The following is a 22241-nucleotide window of genomic DNA, read 5'->3' on the forward strand; positions in this document are numbered from 1 at the left end:
CTGTCAACTCTTCCGATGGTAGATTGTATACTCGATGATATGACCGTTAAAAGCGTTTTCCGAACGTGGGTGGTCACCCAACGCGCTGGTTCGGCTTGCTTTTCCTGTATTCGCAAGTATCCCTGGGGTTCTCATTTTTGAAAAAGTTTGATGACAATCGGTAGATTTGTTGCTAAGCAACGTTTCGCTTTTGACGCAAAAGCTTCTTCAGGCCAAGTGACTAGGTTGCGAGGTTGGTCGAGGTGGAAGGAGAACCAATCAGCTGAGTCAAGCTAGGACTCTGCTGGGTATCGGCCGAGGGATTTTTGTGTGTTAGGGTGGGAGAACACGTGTTGGGTCAATGGGGAAACCTACATGTGTTTGGGTCCAGCCTAGGGTCTAGTTCTTCTTCGAAAATGATGACTACTCAATCGATTCCAAGTATTTTTCACGTGATTGAATACCCTTGGGGTTGTTTGTTGTCAGCCACCTAAAGGATCTCGTCAAACGAAAAAAACTTCGACTGCCCACCGTTTCACATTACATAAACTGAGTATCCAATTGTGTGTCTTTGTTGACGCGATTTGTCTATCTCAACATTTAGTTTTATGTTTGTGTATCATCGGATGAACCAATTTGATTTATTTTGTGAACAAATGCGCCGAAGGGCGTGTCCGTTCAAGACTGTTCTAATCCATCGATGGACGTCTCTGAAAGACGTTACTCCAGGAATCAACTAAACACCCATTTACAAGTTGAACTGAGATTCAGCTGAGATCACACACTGGCACCGTTTTAGGTGGCACGCCATTGCTTTTATCCACACACGTACAAGTTGATACTCGAATAGAAAGCAACGTTGATTCGCGGAATTAGGCCTATCTGATGAGCCGCAAGTGTTGAAACCGGTAGTCATCATCATCATCGTGGATAGCATGACAGTTTCGCTGATTTATTCAAAAACCTTACTGTGAAGAAAGGAATAAAGGTGGATAAGGAAGGGACTCAAAGCTAACTTTCTTCAATCACTCCAAGGTGCCTACACCTTTAGACACCCATTCAGGTAATCTGGATAGAAACTGACAACAAGATGGCCACTGACATCGATTAACAGTCATCTTGCAGCGTCTCCGATCAGGCGCACTGAAGATCACGCGGTCCTGGCAGTTTGTAGCATTCTTTCAATTAGCGCCGTCAGTTACATCATGTTCTGTTTCAAACTACATGCTTCCGATGACCTCATGTTGAAAGACAGTCGGACTGGTGGGAATATCATGGCAGCTCCAACGGTTTTTCGCGTCTTGCTTTCGCTTTCTTCCCTCATGTCCACAGACTTTTGTATTTCGGCTAATGCTTATCCCTGTCTGACGCCTCAGGATGCCCGAAGTACCTTGGGCAAATTCGGTCTCGAGGCTCACGCACACACTATCCCAAATGCCGACCTTTCCGGTGGTCAACGAGCGCGCGTCGCGTTTGCCGAATTGTCCAGACGAGCCCCGGATATTCTGATTTTGGATGAACCGACGAACAATTTGGATATCGAGTCGATCGATGCGTTGGCTGTGGCAATCAACGAATACGAAGGTGGTAAGTCAGCGGTCATCGATCTTTGGTTTGGTCAGAAAAGGGCCCCTTCCACATTGGTCGCAAAAGTTATATTCATGTTCAGGTTGCATATAATGCGTCTGGTCAGGCGCTGAACTTTGCAGACAAAGTTCGAATCGGTTACTGGTTACCCCCACCAAGAGGTGGGCGATACGATAATCGTTCACGTATGGCTGTCGTTCAGCTCGACGGCCGCGATACTTCCGAGTAAGCCAGCGTTGAGTTCGAACCACGGGCCTTTCGGTCAGTAGTCTCAACAGCTGAGCTAACTCAGCCCAAAATGCTCATCTTTTATTCTGGCTGAAATGTATCAGCATCCGACCATGGAGTTCTTACCATCTTATGACTACTCTCCGTTTTCTTGCTAACATCCACCCCCAGGTGTCATCATCGTGAGTCACGACGAACGGCTCATCCGAGATACCAACTGTACCCTTTGGGTGATTGAAGACTGCACCATCAACGAGATCGATGGTGAATTCGACGACTACCGCCGAGAAATTTTGCACGCACTCGGAGAGGAATTGTTCAACCCCAGCAAAGTTGCAGCAGCTGCTGGCTGTCTGTCTTGATCGCCCCGTCTGCCTTCCAATCTTCAGATATTCCCCTCTCGATTGTCCTATGTCAATGGTGATAACGACTAGTGGACCCTGCGACCACCTGTCCATATACTCCCCAGGATTCGTCTCTTTTAACGCGTTTATTTTACTGTTCGAACTGACCTTGTCAGGGACTTTGTTTTTTAATGCTACACGACTTCATGTCACGTGATCAATTACGAACGGGTTGCTTTCTCTTCCTAGTGAGAACACGTGTTTAACATGATATTTGGAAATGATTTCCCTCACTACACTTCTACATACCGATTGATGGGAGGGTGTGTACTTTTCGAAAAACTCACCAGTCGAAAGGTTAGCAAGGCAACTTGGGAAATACTGATGGGGAGATAAATTAAACATCACTTTACAAAAGAGTAAACAGTTTCCTTACAACAATTGTTGGTATATGTGTGTGTGGAGCAAGTACTGTTTGAGATACACTGCTCCACCAGTCGTGTTTCGGTACGCTCATAGGAAGCACGAATTGAAAATATCTATCGCAGAACACAAGAAGGGAGTGGCGCTTTTGTGGTCGTATTGTTCAAAAACCAAGCTCGTAAGATTGTAGCCACAAAGTACCGGTGACGAGTTGCCAACGGATGGTTCTGTCTGGGTTTTTGTCGCTGTGACGGGCAAGCCGGACGGGAATACGCGAATTGCGAGAGTGAAAACAGCTACTACTGGTCGGTGGAAGACATTTGGGGTACGGAATGAAGTACATCATCGGTTGTAGTTGGGCTGCCATGAAGTAGGTGATCAACGTTACGCCAGTTGAAAAGTGAGGACGGGGGAAGCCAAGACGGAGGTTCATTTTCTTGACTGGAAAAAAGTGAACATTAACAAGAGAAGACGTGTTAAAAAAACGCGAACGTCTAGGGTGCTACTAATGATAATCGGTCGGTCAGAACACTCTTGAAGGAAGCACGAGGGCTTGGATACTGCCAGGTTGCCCAAGCCTAGACACGGAAAGTCCAGAGGCAGAGGTCGGGTTCGAATCACGGACCTTCTGGTCAGTAACCACTGAGCCATCTCGTCCATGAGTATCCAGTTTACAGGCGACCGAGATCCTCGGTGGGACAGCCTGAGAGAAGTACCGTCCGTCGAGTGAGCTACAATATGCTGGTTCATTTTGGAAAGCCCACCGATACCTTCAGAAAAGTATTCCGTCAACTTCGTGTACAATCATCACTTATCACGTTTCCGATTGTTGGTAGTGTGAGGAGATTTGGGATTTTTGTGGAGATTTCGTCCTGTAAGTGAAGCCAATCTATGCTGAAAAGCCGAGAAGCACGCGGTCACACGTGTTGACTGGCTCCTCGAGCAACGACTTCTCAGATAGAAGTTTCACTCATCGGGTGAAGTTTATTCTTAGACTGAGCTACTTACATATTGTTGGTAGTGTGAGGAGATTTGGAAGTGCGAGTTAATCACACTGCTGATCAGCCACTCGCGGCCGAACGGTTAGGTGTTCAAACTACTAGCCGGGAGGTCGCGGGTTCGAGACTCCTCGGAGTTCCGTGAGATGCGCACTGCTGATGATTCCCAATAGGGATGAAACAGCTGTACAGTGCTTCTCGGCTTTTCACCGTAGATTGGCTTCACTTAGAGGACAAAATCTCCACAACGTTTCCGATTTCTCGGTGTGCTCTGTGCACAACCAACTTTCGAGTGTCCCTTTCCTCGTTGGTAAGCCAAGGATATAAAGTTTAATCACCTGGGTTAGAATATACTTGAGGTTTAACGACACAACCCCCTGTTTGAATGAGTGTTCTCCTCTTCGTTATGTATGATGAAATATCAAACTTTTAGAAAAGCAAGATGAACTCCAGTCGAACAGTTTGGGGAGGGGGCTGGATGTTGTGTGGGGAACGAGAACGCTCTAAAGTGTGTGATCTCACTGAGGGTGTAGCACGTTTGATGTCCTTCTAATCGGTTGTCCATAAAAGCCTTAGCGTTAGGCCATGTATTCCCTAAAGAAAGAAGAGAGGCTGGCTGCAATCGAGGGCCTATTTGTAGAATCCACTTAAAGTATGTGTAAGTCTTCTTCAGCTGGAGTTACTCCGAGGAAACCTGAGGCAAGGAGTGGTCGTCTTCTGGGACGATGAATGATTCTTTCATTCGTATCAGGATCGGTGAACAACAGCCGCCCTTGACGGATTTGATCGACTCCGCGAGGTGGAAGGCAAGTAGCCGCTCTTTTCCGATATAGAGCAATTTAAGGTGTCCGCAGTTCCGTCGTGCAGGTTCGGTCATCTGGAGATCAACCATAGAGAAGCTATCATATATGAGTGGGAAGGGGTGCATGCGGTGGTAGTCAGGTTGTTCGGGGCGAGATGATCCAAGTGGCTAGAGCGCGAATTTACTGACCGGAAGGTCTGTGGTTCGAACCCCACCTCTGCCTCTCGACTACCCCTGTTTAGGCTTGGGCAACCTGGCAGTATCCCAGCCCTCGTGCTCCATTCGGGTGGCATGGCAGCTAGGCACCGAAGGGGTGCTGCAACTGAACGACTTTTTTATCCAGACTGTTAGGAATAGTTGAGGCGATCGATGGACTGACTGACCTGAGTTGGAAGAGACCTAGAAAGTTGTCGAACAAACTCACCTGATTTGCCGTATGTGACCGCCGTCTCATCCCTCCGTGTTCCAGTCTATCCCGTACATCGTCCACTTGACATCGGAGGGCGCGAAACTGGTTGTCCGATTCGGCCCACTCTGCAGCCGCTTGTTGACGTTGCTGGGCCACACGATCCGAAATCTTACGCTGATCGGGTTGGAAAAAAAGGGATCAGTGACTTTCAACGACAATGCGGGACTTTGAAGTTTGGTTCACCATCATCTTGGACAGCATGACATCAGTGTTCAACACCGATGCTTCGCTGCCGTACAACCATGATCTACTAGAAAGAATAAGGGTGGATAGGGAAGGGACTTAGTGCCAGCTTACTGCAATCATTCCGAGGTACCTACACCTCCGGACACTCATTCAGGCAATCTGAGACTTGGCCTATTCGATCAGCGGAACGGAGACGTCCTCAGGTGTTCGACATTGATGTCACGCTGTCGATGACGATGATGAATATGAATGGCAACTGGGAACAAGATAGCCACTGACATCGGTTGGCGGCCATATCTTGTAGTGTCTCCAAACGTACTCAGTGAGGATCACGCGGTTCCCATCCTGGAAGGCGAGTAGCATCTATAACATCCAAACGTCTCGTAATCTCCTTCATACCTCTCTGTCAGGGCAAGGGTTGGCCAGCTCTCTGTTTACGCCACTCTGAATTGGGCATGGAAGGCAGCACTGTCTTCGGCAAACGATGGTTAGGCATACGAAAAACACATGTCCCAACCAACGCAGCTTCTGGTGATGGACACATTCTTTGATGGAAGTACCCACTGCACAACCGAAGCGCGCGTCTTATGTGAAAACTGATACAGTCTGTTGAGTGGAACTGTGATGGGAACCGGACTAATGTCCAGTTCGGAAGAGTCAATTCCATGGAAAAGGCATCTAAAAGTGCCAGTTATGAAACCGACTGTTTTCGATTTGGAATTCCACTTTGCTTGCAAGTATTCCCCTCATCTAGTGCATTTGATATTAAGCTCTCGTAGATGCATGATCTCCGTCCATGATTGATTGCGGTCAAGCTGACAGGAGCAACCGAAGTAAGAAAGTGGTATGGAAACTTGTTGTTATCGTCAGATTCCCCTTTCTTTCAAAAAGCGTTTTATGACAAATTTTTGTAAAAAAAATTTCGCACGAATTATTGGAAAATGTGGAAACTTGTTTGGTTATCCATGCAGTGAAACGATAAGCAGGAATTTTATTGTGGGAAACTTGCGTTCCATATTCTGACCAAATAGAACGGTTGGTGTTTCACAGGCAAAATCCCGGATCGGACTTCGGTCATTCGAGAGACAAAGTATGCAAACTGTGTGACTGAAGGATAAGCGGCGCTATGCCCTGTCTAACTGTGAGTTAAGCATACTGCTGAGCAGTCGCTCATGGCCAAACGGTTCAGCGTTCGGAAGGCTCTCCAGGGAATCCCGAAGGGCTAACTGTTACTGGATCCTACCAAGGTCGGAATGGCCGAACAGTACCATTCGGCATGGGGTGACTTCGTCCGCAAGATGGGGTTTCAGTGGCACATTTCGAATCCTCCAACCACCGGCAAATTTACCATCACTTCATGGGCATGCTGTTAGGTTTGATTGGAGTGCTTGTGGTATGGTCGCTCTGATGTGTGCAATCAGCTACATAAGGTCGTTTAAAACACTTCGATTGAACGATGAGGAAAGGTAGAGATGGGTCAGTGGTGAGAGCGCGAATTTACTAGCCTTGGCCTCTCGAGTTCCCCTGTCTAGGCAACTGGCAGTATCCCAGCTCTCGTGCTCGCTTCGGGTGGCGTGGCAGCTAGGTACCGAAAGGGCGTCACAACCGAACCATATGGAAAACGTAAGCAAGATTTGCCACCGCTCAAGTGGGAACACGTTCGCCTGTTCAAACGTGATAATTCAGATGCGTCCAACGTGCGTTGGTGGAGTAGTGGTTACACGCTCGCCTCGCATGTCAGGTTCATATCCCGGCACGGACATTGGATATGCACTGCTGATGAGCTCTAATAAGAGCGAAGCTCGAGTCCAGTGCTCCCCTTTGGTGTGGACCCACTGGAGTAATTACGCCAGAACAGGAACACGGCCGTTCGAACGAGATTGGTGTGACTATGAACATGTAATAGGCACAGAATGTACCTTTGCCTATCTGGACGGGATTCAGACTTGGAGGCGTTCAGTCGTAATCTCTCAGATGGTAGCTTCGCACCATTGGCCTTTCGGCCAGGCACCAAATGTCTGAACCTGCGGTTCCTCCCGTACTAAACAGAATTACCATAGTAGCGGCCAGTTTGTACTACTGCACTGAGTCATTGTACTCAGTAGTTGTCTGTCTCACGACGGTATAAACTCAGCTCACGTTCCCTATTGGTGCGTGATTACTGAGCAGTTATGCATCGCAGGATTGTTAACCGGCAGTAGGCGGCCACACAAAACCCGTTGTTCAGTACAACGCCATTGTCATAACCCACTACTGCGTTAGCCCCTTACAGCTACACTGCTCTACTAGAGAGGGAATGGTTCCCGGGAGGGAGAGAGATGTACATGCAAGCTGACAAACACCACGAGTCGATCAACGGCATGCATTACAGAATTTAATCGCAGTTACATTGGAAAATTATTGGACGATATACTGGTAGATTTAACCAGGTTATCATAGCATCCTATTTTACAGATGGAGTTCCAACGAACCCCGTCGCCAAGTTACGAAGACTGGCATGGGCAACCCCTTTTGGTATTGATCTGCTCCGACTAAGGGGGAAATGGATGGAAACTAGCAAGTGGGAAGATTTTGGATACTCATGAGCTGGAATTACAATCAAACCTCGTGCGGAATGTTTTTTTTAAGCGGTGGATTAACATCCTAGATCCTGACCAATCTCTGGTCAACAAATTTCGATTCGACGACCATTGTTCATCCCAAGGAGACTTACACAAGGAGCGCAATGTGCTGGAAACCTTGGTTCACCCAACTCATGTTCACATTTGTTTGCACTCGAGACAATCAAAATAAGTAAAACCAACGATGGTGGAAAGTTACGTTAGTGCACTCACTTTCCAATCGGATTCTGTCAATGCATCCCGGTTCAACAGTGCTCGATCATCGGGTGAGGAAACATCTGATGCATCTTGTCCGGTACCGTTGGTCTCCAGTAGCGCACCGCTGGCATGTAAACAGCTGGAACCCAAGCCCGATGTGGCGGTTGTGTTGGCAGTACGGCAAGTATTGTTCGCCGTACCAGGTGTGCTTTCATCCATTTCGGGAATGACTGCCGCTCGATGGTTCCTACGCGGTTTGTATAGGCCACCTGATGTCGGTTGCAGCTGTGACTGGGAGGATATGAAAGATCGAGGATGTTGTGTGGAAGCAGATGGTTGCTGGCGGACAAGAGAAAAACAAGAATTAGCTTAAAGCTCAGGGATTCAAGCCGTTGTTACGAGAATGTGTTGCTTCTACACGTGTACAGCAGACACCAACAAAAAATGCCTGAAAAGTTCGGGCTTGGATATGTGAAGATTGACGGCAAGTTCTCTAACAAACGGCATACTGATGACATGACTAATAATGAAGACGAACGTGTTGTCTGCGCGGCTGTCCGCCACTGCAGAGAGTCAAACTAATCATTCTGTCTTAAGTCGGTGGGTTTCATTCTTGGGGAACACGCCTGCAGCTTACAGCAACCAAAGGAACCTACAAAGTCTAGTCTAAGTAGATGGTTCTTCAATTACATCGCTGTGCGAATCGTCCATTATCAGCCTAGATGGAATTTTTCGTGAGAATAAACAGGGACTGGGAAGCACCAATCATATGCAATGACTTGACAAGTCATCGCAACGAACGTCCTAATTTGATCATCAGTCCGGTCCTCCAAAATAACGTACGGGGACATTTTGTCATCCATTTGTTCCTATTGTACCCTCGGTGAGCACACACATCTACCGGTTGGTAGCAACCCCTCTTTTCCGTTAAGCGGGAAAAAACCACCCGTCTGTATAATGAGTAAGCGCTACCGCTTCTGTATCAACCGAGCACGAATTTCGAAAGATCACAAGGCGACGATCGGTCGTCACTGTGAAGTGGAAAACTAAGGGAGGTACGCATCGCTATTAAGGTCATTCGCGTGATTTGTAGACAAGCAGCTCTAAGCGAAGGGTTTCCAAAAACAATGAAGGGCATACTGTGTCAGAATCCGATACACATTGAGAACACTACGAATGGTCTTAGAAGACATCTCGGAGAACGCCCCAAATCCATGGTTAGTTTTCACGAAACTAACGTTGTTAGAAGGGAAGAGGATGAATAAAGACTACCTGTGATCGGTTGCAACCGTCACTATACCGTCAAGAGGCCCCACCCGCATGGTTGGTGAAACATTGCAGATGGTTCACTACTCATAAGTAGCTAAAGTTATATGCAAAAGCTCGGGGCTTTCCGGCTATGACGCGTTTGCTTTTGTGGTTCAACAGACCAACAACCAAACAGCGCACCCGAGCTACCTACATTCCACAACATTGCCAACATTTTCTATTGCTCCATCGATATTTGAGGTACTTGTTGTAAGTACACTTGTGTCATTTAGTTAGTTCCCAGTGAAGGCAGTTTAATCGGCCCAAAGATAGAAGTCGGTTGTCCCTCTGAAATTCTGCGTATGAGAAGTGACCAGAATTGGTCGTGCGCCTGACCCATTTTTATGGAGAATCATCCGATCGATCCTGAGCGGGACAGGAATTGGGTTTGAGCACTCGGCTACAAACCACTGACACAAACTGTGAGTAGTACAGCCTTAGCACGGCTTAAGCCCACGTTCACGCTGTATTAACCGAAGTGTTCGGACTTATTGAGGATTGCAATGTTATTCGATTAAAGTCCCTACATCTTGAAGCAAGGAATTCAGGTGACCTACCAAACAGTCCCGTCCCTACATGGGGTTCCCTAGTTTTTTCACCACCCAATCATTCTCACTGTGCCCGGTACACTTGTGTCTGGCAATCGACAGCCGATTGTTCGACGTGTAATCGCCTCATATCAACATGCATCTATGCAAGATTAAGGTCCTGTAAGTGGAACTCATCTGTTCAAAAAAAGCCGAGAAACACTGTAAACCTGTTCCATTGTTATTGAGAATCATAATCAATGCCTATCCCATGAACTTTCAGGGGGAGAGTTTCGAGACCGAAACTTTCCGGCCGACCGGTTCAAACGTGCTCAAAACACGGGTTCGAGCCTCTCTGGAGTTTCGTAAGTTGCGCATTGCTAATGGTCTTCAATAAGGAACAAACAAATGCTTTGTGGCTTCCTAGCATAAGTCGGCTCCGCCTGCAGAGTGAAAGTTCTCTTGAAACAATTCCCAAATCTCCTCAAACTATTAGCAAGACCTGCAGTAGAAGACAGTTCGATACAAAACAAATTATACTGCTGACGTCACACAGAAAAATCGAATGAGACCATGTATTTTTCGCTAGGGTTTTATTGAACTGAATTCGTCATCCACGTTGGAAAGTCACCCGTAGTGCAATAACAAAGGGTTCAAGCTTCTACGTGAGATCCTCAGTCGAGTTGGAACAGTTGACAGTGCTTCACATCATAATTCGATTACAGTTAACCAGATGCGGCCTGAAATAGCCTCAACAGCACACAAAAGTCAAGTGCATGAACTAAACCGTCGGTTGTAACTCACCTGTAAATCTTGTCCGAGGCTGACCGTACGATGCGTTCGTCCAGCCAATCCACCAGAAGCCGCCTCGTTGAACAAACAGTGCAATGGATGTTGATCCAATTCTGCCCGAACGGCTGCCAATGCAGCCTCCAGACGCTTTCCGTGTTCGTCCAACTCAGTTTGAGAGGCAATCTATGAGGTAGGCGAATTTCACGTGTTGGATATGCGTGAGATGGGATCTTGAATCTCCAACAGTCATACAGTTTCAAACGGTACACATGCAGAATTGACAAGACAGAAGCTAGCTTCCCAATAAGATAAATCCCACATGAGTCATTATCTGAAAGTGACACACAACCAGTCCCACTAACGTCATAATTTGTCACACACGCTGACCGATGATTGTTGTTGTTGATAGCAGTCCGAGTATCATCCAGACTTCCGTGACACTCTATCCGGAACACAATCCATGGCAGAACGAAGATGAGCGCAGCTCAGTTCAGCTAGAGTACGGAAATTACCTTAGTCTTGGCCTTTTCCATTCTAATCAGTGATGGGAAATAAAAGCTTCGAGACTGAGTCATGTCTGTCAGTGTTATTGACTGTCGTTCAGAGGGAACCAGTACCGATGAGACAACTACGGGACTTCAGGCGTCAGTAAGAACCGCCACTAGTGACAGAAAAGCCAGGTTCTACAGATCCGCTTCAAGATCACAGCTGCCAAAGGAATTCACCCACCGCTTCAAAAATTCCTCTAACTTGAGAAAACAATCCGAAATGCTGCACGTGTTTAGAATCGCACAATAGAAATTGTTTTTCCTTGCCGCTTTAACTTAAATTGTAAGAATTGTCTTAATGACTGATGTAAGCTGGTCAGACCGAAAAGAGTGCTCTGATTGGTCGATCGACTTGGCCAATTACGTGATCTCACTAAACGTGCCCAGATAGGTCGGGTGTGGAGCACAAGCTGGGTACGGTCCGGATCAATAATTCACTCATGAATATTGACGTCCACCCACGCAATTTCTTACACGGTTGTCACAGAAAGATATTCACTCGAAACGCTCAAGTGCAGTTCACCACACAACAGTAAAAAGGTGCAGAACCGTAGAGAATGAATCGGTTGCTGTGGAGGAAAAGACATCAGTGGGACAATCTGAACAATCTGCATTAAAGCATGACTACAGTCTTTGGATGCAAAAACTATTTCGAGCATGCAACTAGGGTGGCGAGGGGAAGCGTTAGGATCTACGATGAACGCGATCATTCGTAAGATGGGATGATACGACCAAGAAAAAAGTTGGTGGGGATTGTGGCATGCACCAAACAAATGATTGTTCGTGGGCTACTGGGGAGCGTGGTTACCGTGATAATTTCGTCCATCAGCATCCCGTACGTGGAAATCTTGAAGGTAACAAAAAAATACACAAGTGGAGCATAATCGGAAGTTTTATCTTCAAAAAAAAAAACATCAAGACGGAAAACAACGAAAGTCGGTTGTAGGCTGCCACTCACCTGGCCTTTGAGTTGCGCGTACTGACGTTTCACGAGAGCCAGCTGTTCCGTCAAATCACCTGCCCGACCACACTGTTCCTCAGCGATACGTTCAAGCTCGGCTAATTCCTTGGCAGAGCGCCTTTTTGCTCGTTTACAATCACGCTGAGCAGCGATCAACGCGGATTTCGTTTCGGCCAGTGAGCGCGCTAGCATTTCGGGGTCGGCTGGTTTTTCCTGAGATTCAGCATTGTTGGACTGTTTGTCGTTTCCTGAGTAATAGGGGACAACGAAATGAGCGATATATTACTGGAATTATGGTTTGGAGATTTGTCCTGACGAGACTTTGAAGTCCAGATACATCAGAAGTGAGGTGACATAAGACAACTCACGTTGCTGAGCCAGAGCTTGTTCCAATTCGATACATTTGGCTTCAGTTCGACCGAGGTTTGACAGCCTTGTCTGTACGGAAAGAACCATAAGGTGTCAGGGGTGACTACGAATGTCCACACACGCAAAAAAACACCTCCCTAGTCGGTCAAATGACACCACTCAACCAACAAACAAACAAAAAAGAGGAGAAACTCACCTCCGTTTCTTTGTACTTGTCCTCCAATTCAGCCAGCTGAGCTCGCTTTTTGGCAAGTTCATCCGTGGCTTTCTGAAGCTGCTTTCGGCTAGACATCAAGCGCTGTGAGAATGGGAGAAAAGATTGATTTCGCGAGAAACGACAATTGTGAGATATAACGGGGATTGATCTTCTGGTTTTATGAGCCCTGATAGCTAGTGCGGTTGTTTTTGTTGAATTTCAAACCATCTATTAGGGACGTACTCACAAGGTTGCTGAAAACTCTTCGACAGCCCACAACCGGTTTCGCCCTTCCACTTTGGGCTCATCAGATAGGTGCAGTCCCCGAGTTTCTAACAACCTTATGTTCGTTTTTTTACGTTGACTCAGCATTCATGCAAAAAGTTCGATTGACAAACACTTCCTCGAGAAGCGATCGCATTCCTTTAAAGTGAACGATCTTATGCTCGCTCCACGAAGCATTTGTAAGTGGACCGTGAGAATGAGGCACACTACTGAGAGCTTGTTGGCCCCAAGGAGGTCCTATTCATACGGAAAACGTATTCAGAGGGAACACTGTTCAGCCCATTGACTAAGGACTCCGTGAAAACGCAGCAATGCTGGGGAACTCACGTTTTCCACTTCTGCCTGCTCGGTTCGCTTTCGGTCGCGTACGTTCCGTAATTCCTTCAGGGTCAACAGAATATAAATTTGCTTGTTTAGTTCGGACTCTAAAAATGCGTTTTCTACGAGAATGGAATCAACGATGCATGGCTTGTGCAAGTCATTGGACAGGGAAAAAAGCCGTCTTGGATTTTTTGACTTGTTACTCAGTAATTTGTCGCACAACTACAAAGGCAACAGTGAATTAGACCGATTGGATATGAACTGTGTTCGGGCCGCGCTCGAGGTGTGGACTTACAGACCGAAAAGTCTGTGGTTTGAGCGCAACTCCGGCATCTCGACTATTGCTGTCGAGGCTCAGACAACCTGGTAGTAGCCCTGGAGCTCCTTCCTCCTGTGGCAGGTTAGCGACGTTTAGACGGGAACAGTCAAGGTGGTGATTTTGGGTTCAAACCATAGACCTTCCGGTCAGTAAGTTGCTTCCTTGACCACTGAGCCATCTCGAACTCATAAAAGATGTTTTTGACAGGCGGAATAGAGGATCACTTTCGTTCTTCTAGCAGAACAGATAGCTCCTACAGATGCGGACGGGCTGGCACAAAAAGGAAAATCATAGAACTGGAGCCAAGCGTAAAATACAAACTAAGTTGTACTTCGTCGACGGAAATGGATCATGTCAAACTGAGAGAACAATGTCTATGCGAATGTCACACTGTACCCCCCCCCCCCGGGTTGATACTAGTTGTGCCGACAGCGACTGCCTACACCGGATTTGCCTGTTCCTTGAACTGATCGGGATAATGCTTCCCTGTCTATGAACAGAACCGACCACATCTCATCTGGCCTCAACTGGATCGTGGCTTCGTTGTTGCATGGGGCCGAGTCTTGAAGTTCAGAGGAGGTCAGTAAAACAGCCGACTTCCGCTAACGAAAAGGACACTTGTGGTCAAATAATGCACCTCATCAGTCTCAAGGGATCTGACAGATGGGTTCATCTGGGCAGAAGTGCATCCCAGTGGGGCGGTCGGGCTGAACGAAATGGTACTCTTGTGACACACTAGAGACAACATGAAACCAAATTGTGCACTTGAGAACTGCTAACATGCAACATCGCTGATTTCTGCGTGAACCAATTCAAGGTCGAGTTTAGAAAAAATGGATTTAAAAACAGCGGTTGATGAGTAAACGGACACGAACAAGGCTTAGGTGATGAACAAACAGGTGAACATCCGTTTAAAGGTGTAAGTCGCATGCAAAACCGGGTGGTTGCAACCAACCGGTTGGACTGACGGAGTCCAACGTTCGGTGGAAACTCACTCGCTGACGGGTTGGCTAAGCAGAGGAAGCGAGAACGGAAAAGCAAACACATTGGGGGTAAAAGTCAATCAAAGCACCCATAACGAACCTAGTTCAACAAGTAGTGAAACTCAGAAAATGACTGCACTCGATGTACTGACTCACCTCTCTGGCCCTGTCCAGCTGTCCAAGAGTTTCTTGCAAAGCGTACTCGCTATTCTCCCGTTCCTCATTCGTAGACTGAATGGCCAAGCGACCTGTGTAGACGGCCTCTCCAAGCTTGGTCAACTCGCCAGTGAGTTCAATCCGCTGACGGCGCTGTTCAGTCATGCCCTGTTCGAATGTGTCCATGGCGGTTTCACTGACCGACAAACGAGTTCTGTTTTCGTAAGGCGAGAAGAGGATATGTTTGGTCAGATCGGGTGAACGGAATTATTTTACCTCAGTTCGGGCACAATCAGCCGACGATTGAGACAAACGAAAATCTCGAGGTCTACACGGTACTCATTCGAGATCAACAGTGTTTTAAGTGAGCCTGACTCATCGGACTTTTGACGACCAGGAGCAGTATTCCACATCTAGCTAACTTCTTAGCCTTTGTGCTTCGAAGGAGAGGGGGCGGTGGTCTATGCAGGCGTAACGCATACAAACGAGTTGTTTTCGACAAGATTCTCGACTTTGCAGGCTAAACTGACAACTCGGATTGCAGTACTGAACTGCTTCACCACGAACCAGTCCCCCGATAACTTCTTTATGAATTCGCTGATTCCAGTCGATTCCAGACATAATTCTGAGACCTCGGTGGTCAAAGACCTGAACAGATAGCATATACTCCGCCCGAAGTGGCCAATTCGCTTGGGCGTACAACTAGACAGTTCACACTGCGGTCTGATACACGTGTCCTTTGAGGCCACAAATGGCGAAAGTAATTCTGTTCTCTGTTCGATTGGTGTGTTGACCTCCGACTGGCAAACAGAAAACTAAACTGGTCAAATTGACATATCCTATGAGTAACAGTTTCGGAGAAGGCCGTACCAGTCCGGCGACAACCCTTTCAGCTTACTTTGGCGGACGATCGCCTTATCCAGTCTTTCTCCTACTCAGTCATCCTATTAAGTGTAAGATCTGTCCCCACTTTGAATGTCTGTCTATGTCATGACCATTGGTTACTTTGCCTTGGATCCTCCCACTGCTGAATGGCCCACAATACAGTTAGCTCTCAATGTTAAGTTTGACGCCACAAGCCAGAAATTAGCTAACGTTACTTGTCCTCTCAGATGGAACTTCGACACTCCACCCCCCCCCTGACTGATCAGCTACAGTTAAATGACTGATCAGCTACAGTTAATGGCGAAAAGGATTGCAGGTGGGTCAACGGAGGACAAGGATGATGATGGAGCTCAGCTCACTTACTGCAGCCGATCCACTTCCGAACGTTTCTCATCCAGGCGTTGAGATAGCTGCTCGAACTCATCTCGATCGGCCTTGAATCGGTGGCGTATACGCTCCAGACTGTTGGACTCCGCTTCCGAATCGGTCCTGACGCGATGCAACTCCAGTTTGGCCTCAGAAATCGAATCCAACAATTCAGCTTTGCGTCTAAAAGGTAGAATGACGTAGTGTGGAGTCTAGTGAAGGTACTTGAGTGACGATTCTTATCCTGGAAACACAACACGGTGATAGAATCGTTTCGAAGGACAAACCTGTCCACACTCCTACAACTTACACTTATAAAGCAAACCTGAAAGGGGTCTGGTCAAAATTACGCGTCTGCTTTACCATCTGCAATCGTTCAGCTGTAGATGCTACGCAAACCGAATGGAACTGAGCGGCTGTCAGGTCAGGTTCCGACCTAGACAGGAACAATCAAAAGCGGTGGGTCGATTCCAAATCAGTAATTCTTGTTCGGGGGAATGGGCGATTTCGAGCTCTCTCTCTCTCTCTGACATAGGAAACAACAACTACTCCTACCCGTGGTATCTACCGCACTTTCGAGTACTCACTCACTCACCTTTCGAGCTCCCGGACTTTTTGTTGCAAACGCTCCAGTTGCTTTTTCACCAGATCCCTTTGTTGGATTAGCTGGCGAAGGTCAGTCCCAACGGACTTTTGCCGCGAGGACAAGCGTTCCAAATCGGCTAATTCTCGGTCTGCGTCGCTTCGCGTGTTTTCCAACTCAGTAGTCTAACAGGGAAATCGAAGATGGAGTAGAAGCGTTCGCGTGACAGATGGGGCGGGTAGTAATGAACAGCTGAGAAACTGCACCAGTCTCGAACATGGCTGCTTGAAAAGAAAGTAGCTAAAGACTTTAGTGAATATACACTCATTTGCAAACTAATTTGGTTTTTCGAGAGACTCACCTGGAACCCAGCTGAATCTCCCGTTTGTGATGTTTCCAAGCGACTGAATGTGCTGCACCAGGAGAGTCTCTCGAAAGAACCAAATTCGTTTGCAAATGAGTTTATATTCGCTAATTTCGTGCAATTTGGTTTCAAGTAGAACATAAGGTTGACGGAAACCCGGGGACTTCACCTAGAGCCCCAAAAAAGGGCGAAACCTATCATGGACTGTCGATGGATTTTCAGCAACCTTATGAGTAGTACATTACAAAGATATAGCTAAAGACTTGTTTGACAAGAAGTAACTACTTGTAAGGGTTCTGAGAACTTTCCGACAGTTGAAGAGAGCTCTGACTTCAATTGACTCTCCCGTCCAAACCAAATCGGCGTGCGAATGAGGGTTAAGAAGTCAGTCCAAGGTTTTCATTTGATAGATGTAAAATAACCAGGGATTAAATTGATGGCAATATCTAGCATCAGCTCACAAAATGGCCACAAGAAAATCAATTCCTTTCATCTTTTTTCATAAAGGAAACTACTCAAAAGGTCGCTGAAAACTCTCCGACCTTGTGAGTAGTTTTCTTCATGAAAATATACTGCGTTAGCTCGAGTATTATGCCAACTGAAACATGAGGCGGCCTGTGTGCAGCACTTTCAGTTTTAGAATATCATAAACGTGAGATTCAGTTGAGTCTCTCGTGAAAACCAAATTGATTCGCGAATGAGTATACGTCTCGAAGTCCTCTCATCCTTTCGAATGCCTGTTTGCGGTTAGCACGTAAAAGGGAGAGAGCAATCTTCTCTCAAGACCCGTACAAAGGATCGAAGGAGATGTATCCCAGTGACTTCTCGAGTCCGGCCGGAAATATAACAGTGGGTAGGTGGTTAGAAAATGCTCCTGATTATGTTGGAATAAAAGGCAACACAGATTTGCTTCCATTGTTGGTTACCTCATCATCGTTATCACCTGTAAGAACCGCGTACTTGTCGTACAGATGTTGTGGTTGCCACAGCTTCGTTCGCCGATGATTTGAGGAGGTGAGGTAGATAGCTGCGCATTAAAGGCGAGCTGATAAATTCGTGCGCAAATACAGCATTGTCGGTGGACTCTTAAGTGGGGGGGTGGGATTGGGAAGTGAGCTATGCATTGAAGGCTTGTATGAATGAGCGCCATTGAGGGCGCGACTGGGCCATGTCTGACGATGTCTCTAACCACTGATATGACGCGTCTCGGGGTTCCCATCTAGAAAGACGGCAAAGCTCAGCGCAGCTGAGTTTGCTGGTATTGGCTTTCATACTTCGCTGCCAAGTCATTGTTTGACCGCCTCTGGCTCGTTTCCACCCCTCACGTGGTTGTGCAAAAAGAACCCTTCCAGGAAGTCGGTCGACTGGCATGCGGAGCACGTGGCCAAGATAGCGCAACCGATGCAGTGTGATCGGTTCATCTATCGAAGGTGAGTTATATCTTCCGAATACTATTCGACGTACTTTAGCATTGCTGCCCACCAAACTTGGGCAATGTTCCGAAGACACCGATGGTAAAACACTGAACGTCTTTTGACATTCCCGCTGCGCAGAGAGCACATTTCTGACCCATATAGGAATATGGATCGCAGCGCAGCATTATACACTTGACCCTTGAAGGATAAGTTGTTGTCACGCTACAGGTGACGTAGGATCACAAACGCTTCTGTGGCCTTCCCCATCCGGATGGAAATACCAACTTTCGCTAGACCGCCAAGACCGATACAGCTGCCCAGGTAGACAAACTTATCGACTACCTCAAGCGGCTCATCCGCAGACCTGAGGTTGCGCAACAAAACCGTTAACTTTGAAGTGAATCTGGGTCGAGAACCGTTCATCCTCTGACCTGCGGTCACGGTGCATGATGTCTGTTCTATTGTTCCAGATGTAGCGCAGCCTAAGTTAAGTGGCGATACTCCTCACGCGAGACGTTTCCATACAAATGAACTAGTAAGACCATCTGGGAGTACTCATGTCCTGCTACGTTCAGCTATAGCACCCTTTCGGTGCCTAGCTGACAAGCAACCCGAAGGTTGCACGAGGGCTGGGATACTGCCAGGTTGCCCAAGCCTAGACAGGGGAAGTCGAGAGGCGGAGGTGGGGTTCGAACCACGGACCTTCCGGTCAGTAAATTCGCGCTCTAACCACTTGGACCATCTCGCCCCACCCATGTTCTGTGGCGAACAGTGAGACAGATCACAAAATACACCTTTGTGGGTTTGCTTAGGCGGGCCTGAAACCGTAGAGGAAGAACGTACCTTTTTCATTCTCGCCAAATCTTGTCCCCGTAGCGCTTCGGTTTCTGTTCGCACTTGTGCACGCAGCTGCTCCAGTTGGTTGGTCAAATCACGCTGTTGAGAGGTAAGTTCTTTCACCCGATCTTCCTCCGATCGGACACGGTCTGTCACAGTTTCCAGTTCACGCCTACGTTTGTTCAAGTCCGTTTCCAGCTCGACCGAGGACTAGAGAGAGGAATCGAGAAGGAAAACGTGCGACCATCATCTACGTTGAACCTACAAACAGTTACTGGTTTGATCATCGAGTATGGGAAAACAAACTTTCTAATTTTGTCCTGTCGTCTTTCTGCATAAGTTTGTGAGACACGTGGCGAGGGCTAAGAAACGTTTCGCTTTTGACACAAAAGCTCCAACAGGCCACGTGACTAGGTTTCGAGGTTGGTCGAGATTTAGGGTGGAAGGAGAGCCAATCCGCTAAATCAAGCTAAATCTCTGTTGCGTATCGGCCGAGGGATTTTTGTGTGTTAGGGTGCCAACAGACTTCAAGAAATAGGATACCCAATGAGTTTGATTAAGTGCCAACTAAGAAAGATATTTGCCACAGTATCTAGACCCAGTGAGGAATGGATTGGCACAGCAGTCATTTCATATAAAGCAGGAACATCGGAGGTTATTTGGAGACTGTTGAACTTAGCCAACATCGGAATAGCTTTTCAGATGGTAAAAACGCTACGCCCAGTTTTGGTGCAATTGAAAGATCCCTTGCTGGTTGAAAGGACTAGAGGCTGCGTGTATAAAGTTAACTGCAACGACTGCACTCAGGTTTACACATAAGGTACTGCCAGTTAACTGCACACCAGAATTGGTGAGCATAAAAGAAGGATTAACAAACCACCAAGGAATGCAGAAGAATACCCAGCGCTGGTCAAAGACTCAGCGATGGCGGTACATGCCTTAGACACGGGACATAGAATAGATCTGGAGAATGTGGAAGTCTTAAGATGGGGACTGCGATTCACACCACAGCGGCTGATAGCCGAGGCGGTTGAAATTACTACGCATCACAGCGTGAGTAAAATCGAGGGTGTGGAACTGGCAAGCGTATGGAAAGCGGTCTTAGATAAGCCGAGTTGACACGTGACTGTGTGGTTGTCAACCCACTTAGGATCATTAGAAAAAACCGGGAGGTAGGGGGTGGAACCCGAAACCGACCAAAGGTCACAGCATCCCTCTTACACAACTTTCTTAGCACTAGCTCACCCACACACACGGACAGAAAGTTCAAACGACATTCAAGAGGGACCATCAAATGAACCGAACCAGAAGAACTAGACCCTAGGCTGAATCCAAACACATGTAGGTTTCCCTACCGACCCAACACTTGTTCAACCACTCGGCCGACACCCAACAGATTGACTTAGCTTGACTTAGCGGATTGGTTCTCCTTCCGCCTTAAATCTCGACCAACCTCGGAACCTAGTCACTTGGCCTGACGAAGCTTTTGAGTCAAAAGCGAAACGTTGCCCAGCAATAAATCTACCGATTTCCACCAAACTTTTTCGAAAACGGTGACTACTCAATCGGTTCCAAGTATTTTTAACCTGATTGATCCAGATGAATAGGTGGGATAGCGCTGTGGGGTAGATGAAAGCCACGTTCCAAGTCCCACGAGGAAACCCCCCCCCCTCATCGTAAGCGTGAATACGAACACACGAAGGAGACTAATGAGGTACCACAGGTGCCGTCAAAACACTGTTTTCTAGGCCGGCTAAGTCACCTCTGAACCACTTTCCGTTCGCCTCAAAAGTGACTCACCTGTTGTTTGGCTTCAAGATCCGAGAGAATTCGATTTCGTTCGGATTTTAACGATTCCAAAGCCTGCATCAGGGTCATCTTCTCGTGGGAAAGGGTATTAACTGCGGTCTACAAACGGAGGGATAGAAGTGGTCAGTAAGCACCACAATAAAACCACAGAAGACTTAATGATGATTGATGATGATGGTAATGATGATGACGATGATGATGATGATGATGATGATGATGATGATGATGATGATGATGATGATGATGATGACGGTGAGATGATGATGACGACGACGTTCCATTCAAAGTGGAGGTCGATTCTCCTTTTATACTCTAAGGAACTGATAAGTATAGATGTGCTCTTGAAGGAGTCCAGTTCAGTTCAACCAGTCGTTTCGTTAAAGCGACAACGTTGGCCTCGCCGATAATAGTTTTGCAGGCCTATGAGCAGAAAAACGGGGACACAACCACCCGGCACTGACGCTCCGTTGGTGCCTAAATGCTCCAGTGAAGTTGGGACAGAGGCAATCGCACATTAATGGTGCTGGCTTCGAAACAAGACTATTTGTCAGTGGATAATTCGCATCATACAAATCACCCAAAACAACTACGGACCTGAGTGGGTTTAATGAAGCCTACTTCCATACTCGGTCTGAGCACAACCTGTCCACCTTTCGATGGTTTCAACTCAGTGCAGGGCTGGGCGGAAAGATCCTTGCGCAGGGCATGACCCCATGACTTGCGAGGTCAATGACCCAACCAGAGTAGCGTATGAACTATCTCGGAGGGGTTTTTTCGTCCGAAACAAACTGTTCTCATCAGATCTGTCCCATCGAACCAACTGACTTTATACATCCCTGAGTTTCCATAGGGAACTAAAAGTGGCTAATCTTTCAGCATGCTACTTATTATGGCAAAAGTAGTACGAACGCACCTGGACTTCAGACAGCTCTCTCTGCCTGGTAGTGATTTGGGTGGTCAGTTCACGTACATTTGCCGCACTGTTTTCCGATTCTCGGGAATTTTCTGTTCTTAGGCGCTCCAGTTCCATACGTTGCTCATCAGCCTGACGGTTCAAAGCGGATAGCTTGTTCTGTTCTTCTGTCACCTGTGCGAGCAAACGAGACAGGCTAACTCAGAAAGTACTCATGGACAGTGGAGGGTGAGGAAAGCGGATGTCATTAAAACTACCGGCAGTCTTTCTACCACTTGACTACCACCGGCCTGAAAATAAATTGGTAAGTGTAACAGAATGGCGGGTTGGTTGGTGGAACACACTCGGGACAGAAACGGTACACCTGGAGTTGATTGTGTTCTCATGGTTGCCATGGTAGGGAGGAACTTTCCGGTAACCGGAGCAAATAGATTTGATTATTAATGACCCGAAAAAATGGCCTAAAAAA

The 22241-nt window shown here is 47.2% G+C and overlaps 3 protein-coding genes across 3 annotated transcripts in view; 2 read left to right on the forward strand and 1 right to left on the reverse strand.

Annotated features, from left to right (window-relative positions):
* The window catches only part of T265_06555 (hypothetical protein), a gene marked incomplete at both ends in the record, with an annotated part of 24602 nt that extends 21603 nt beyond the window's left edge, over window positions 1–2999 (forward strand). Inside the window, 2 exons of the mRNA XM_009171851.1 lie at window positions 1356–1566; window positions 1966–2999. Of these exons, the coding sequence (XP_009170115.1) occupies window positions 1356–1566; window positions 1966–2156 (402 nt within the window). The remainder of the gene's footprint in view (window positions 1–1355; window positions 1567–1965) is intronic.
* T265_06556 (hypothetical protein) lies at window positions 2725–21950 on the reverse strand (the record flags this gene model as incomplete). Its single annotated transcript, XM_009171852.1, has 14 exons — window positions 2725–2997; window positions 4786–4944; window positions 7851–8174; window positions 10475–10645; window positions 11969–12219; window positions 12340–12409; window positions 12537–12638; window positions 13149–13202; window positions 14601–14814; window positions 15849–16034; window positions 16447–16619; window positions 19057–19260; window positions 20851–20958; window positions 21773–21950. The coding sequence occupies 14 exons, from the start codon at window positions 21887–21889 to the stop codon at window positions 2725–2727; spliced, it is 2406 nt and encodes an 801-aa protein (XP_009170116.1).
* T265_14066 (hypothetical protein) lies at window positions 5641–7144 on the forward strand (the record flags this gene model as incomplete). The annotated part of the gene is given in 3 exon segments (XM_009171864.1): window positions 5641–5753; window positions 6549–6993; window positions 6998–7144. Coding segments are annotated over 3 exon segments (705 nt in total).
* Window positions 21951–22241: the final 291 nt, after the last annotated feature.

This window comes from Opisthorchis viverrini (assembly GCF_000715545.1).
Source record: "Opisthorchis viverrini unplaced genomic scaffold opera_v5_136, whole genome shotgun sequence".
NCBI classification, from domain to species: domain Eukaryota; kingdom Metazoa; phylum Platyhelminthes; class Trematoda; order Opisthorchiida; family Opisthorchiidae; genus Opisthorchis; species Opisthorchis viverrini.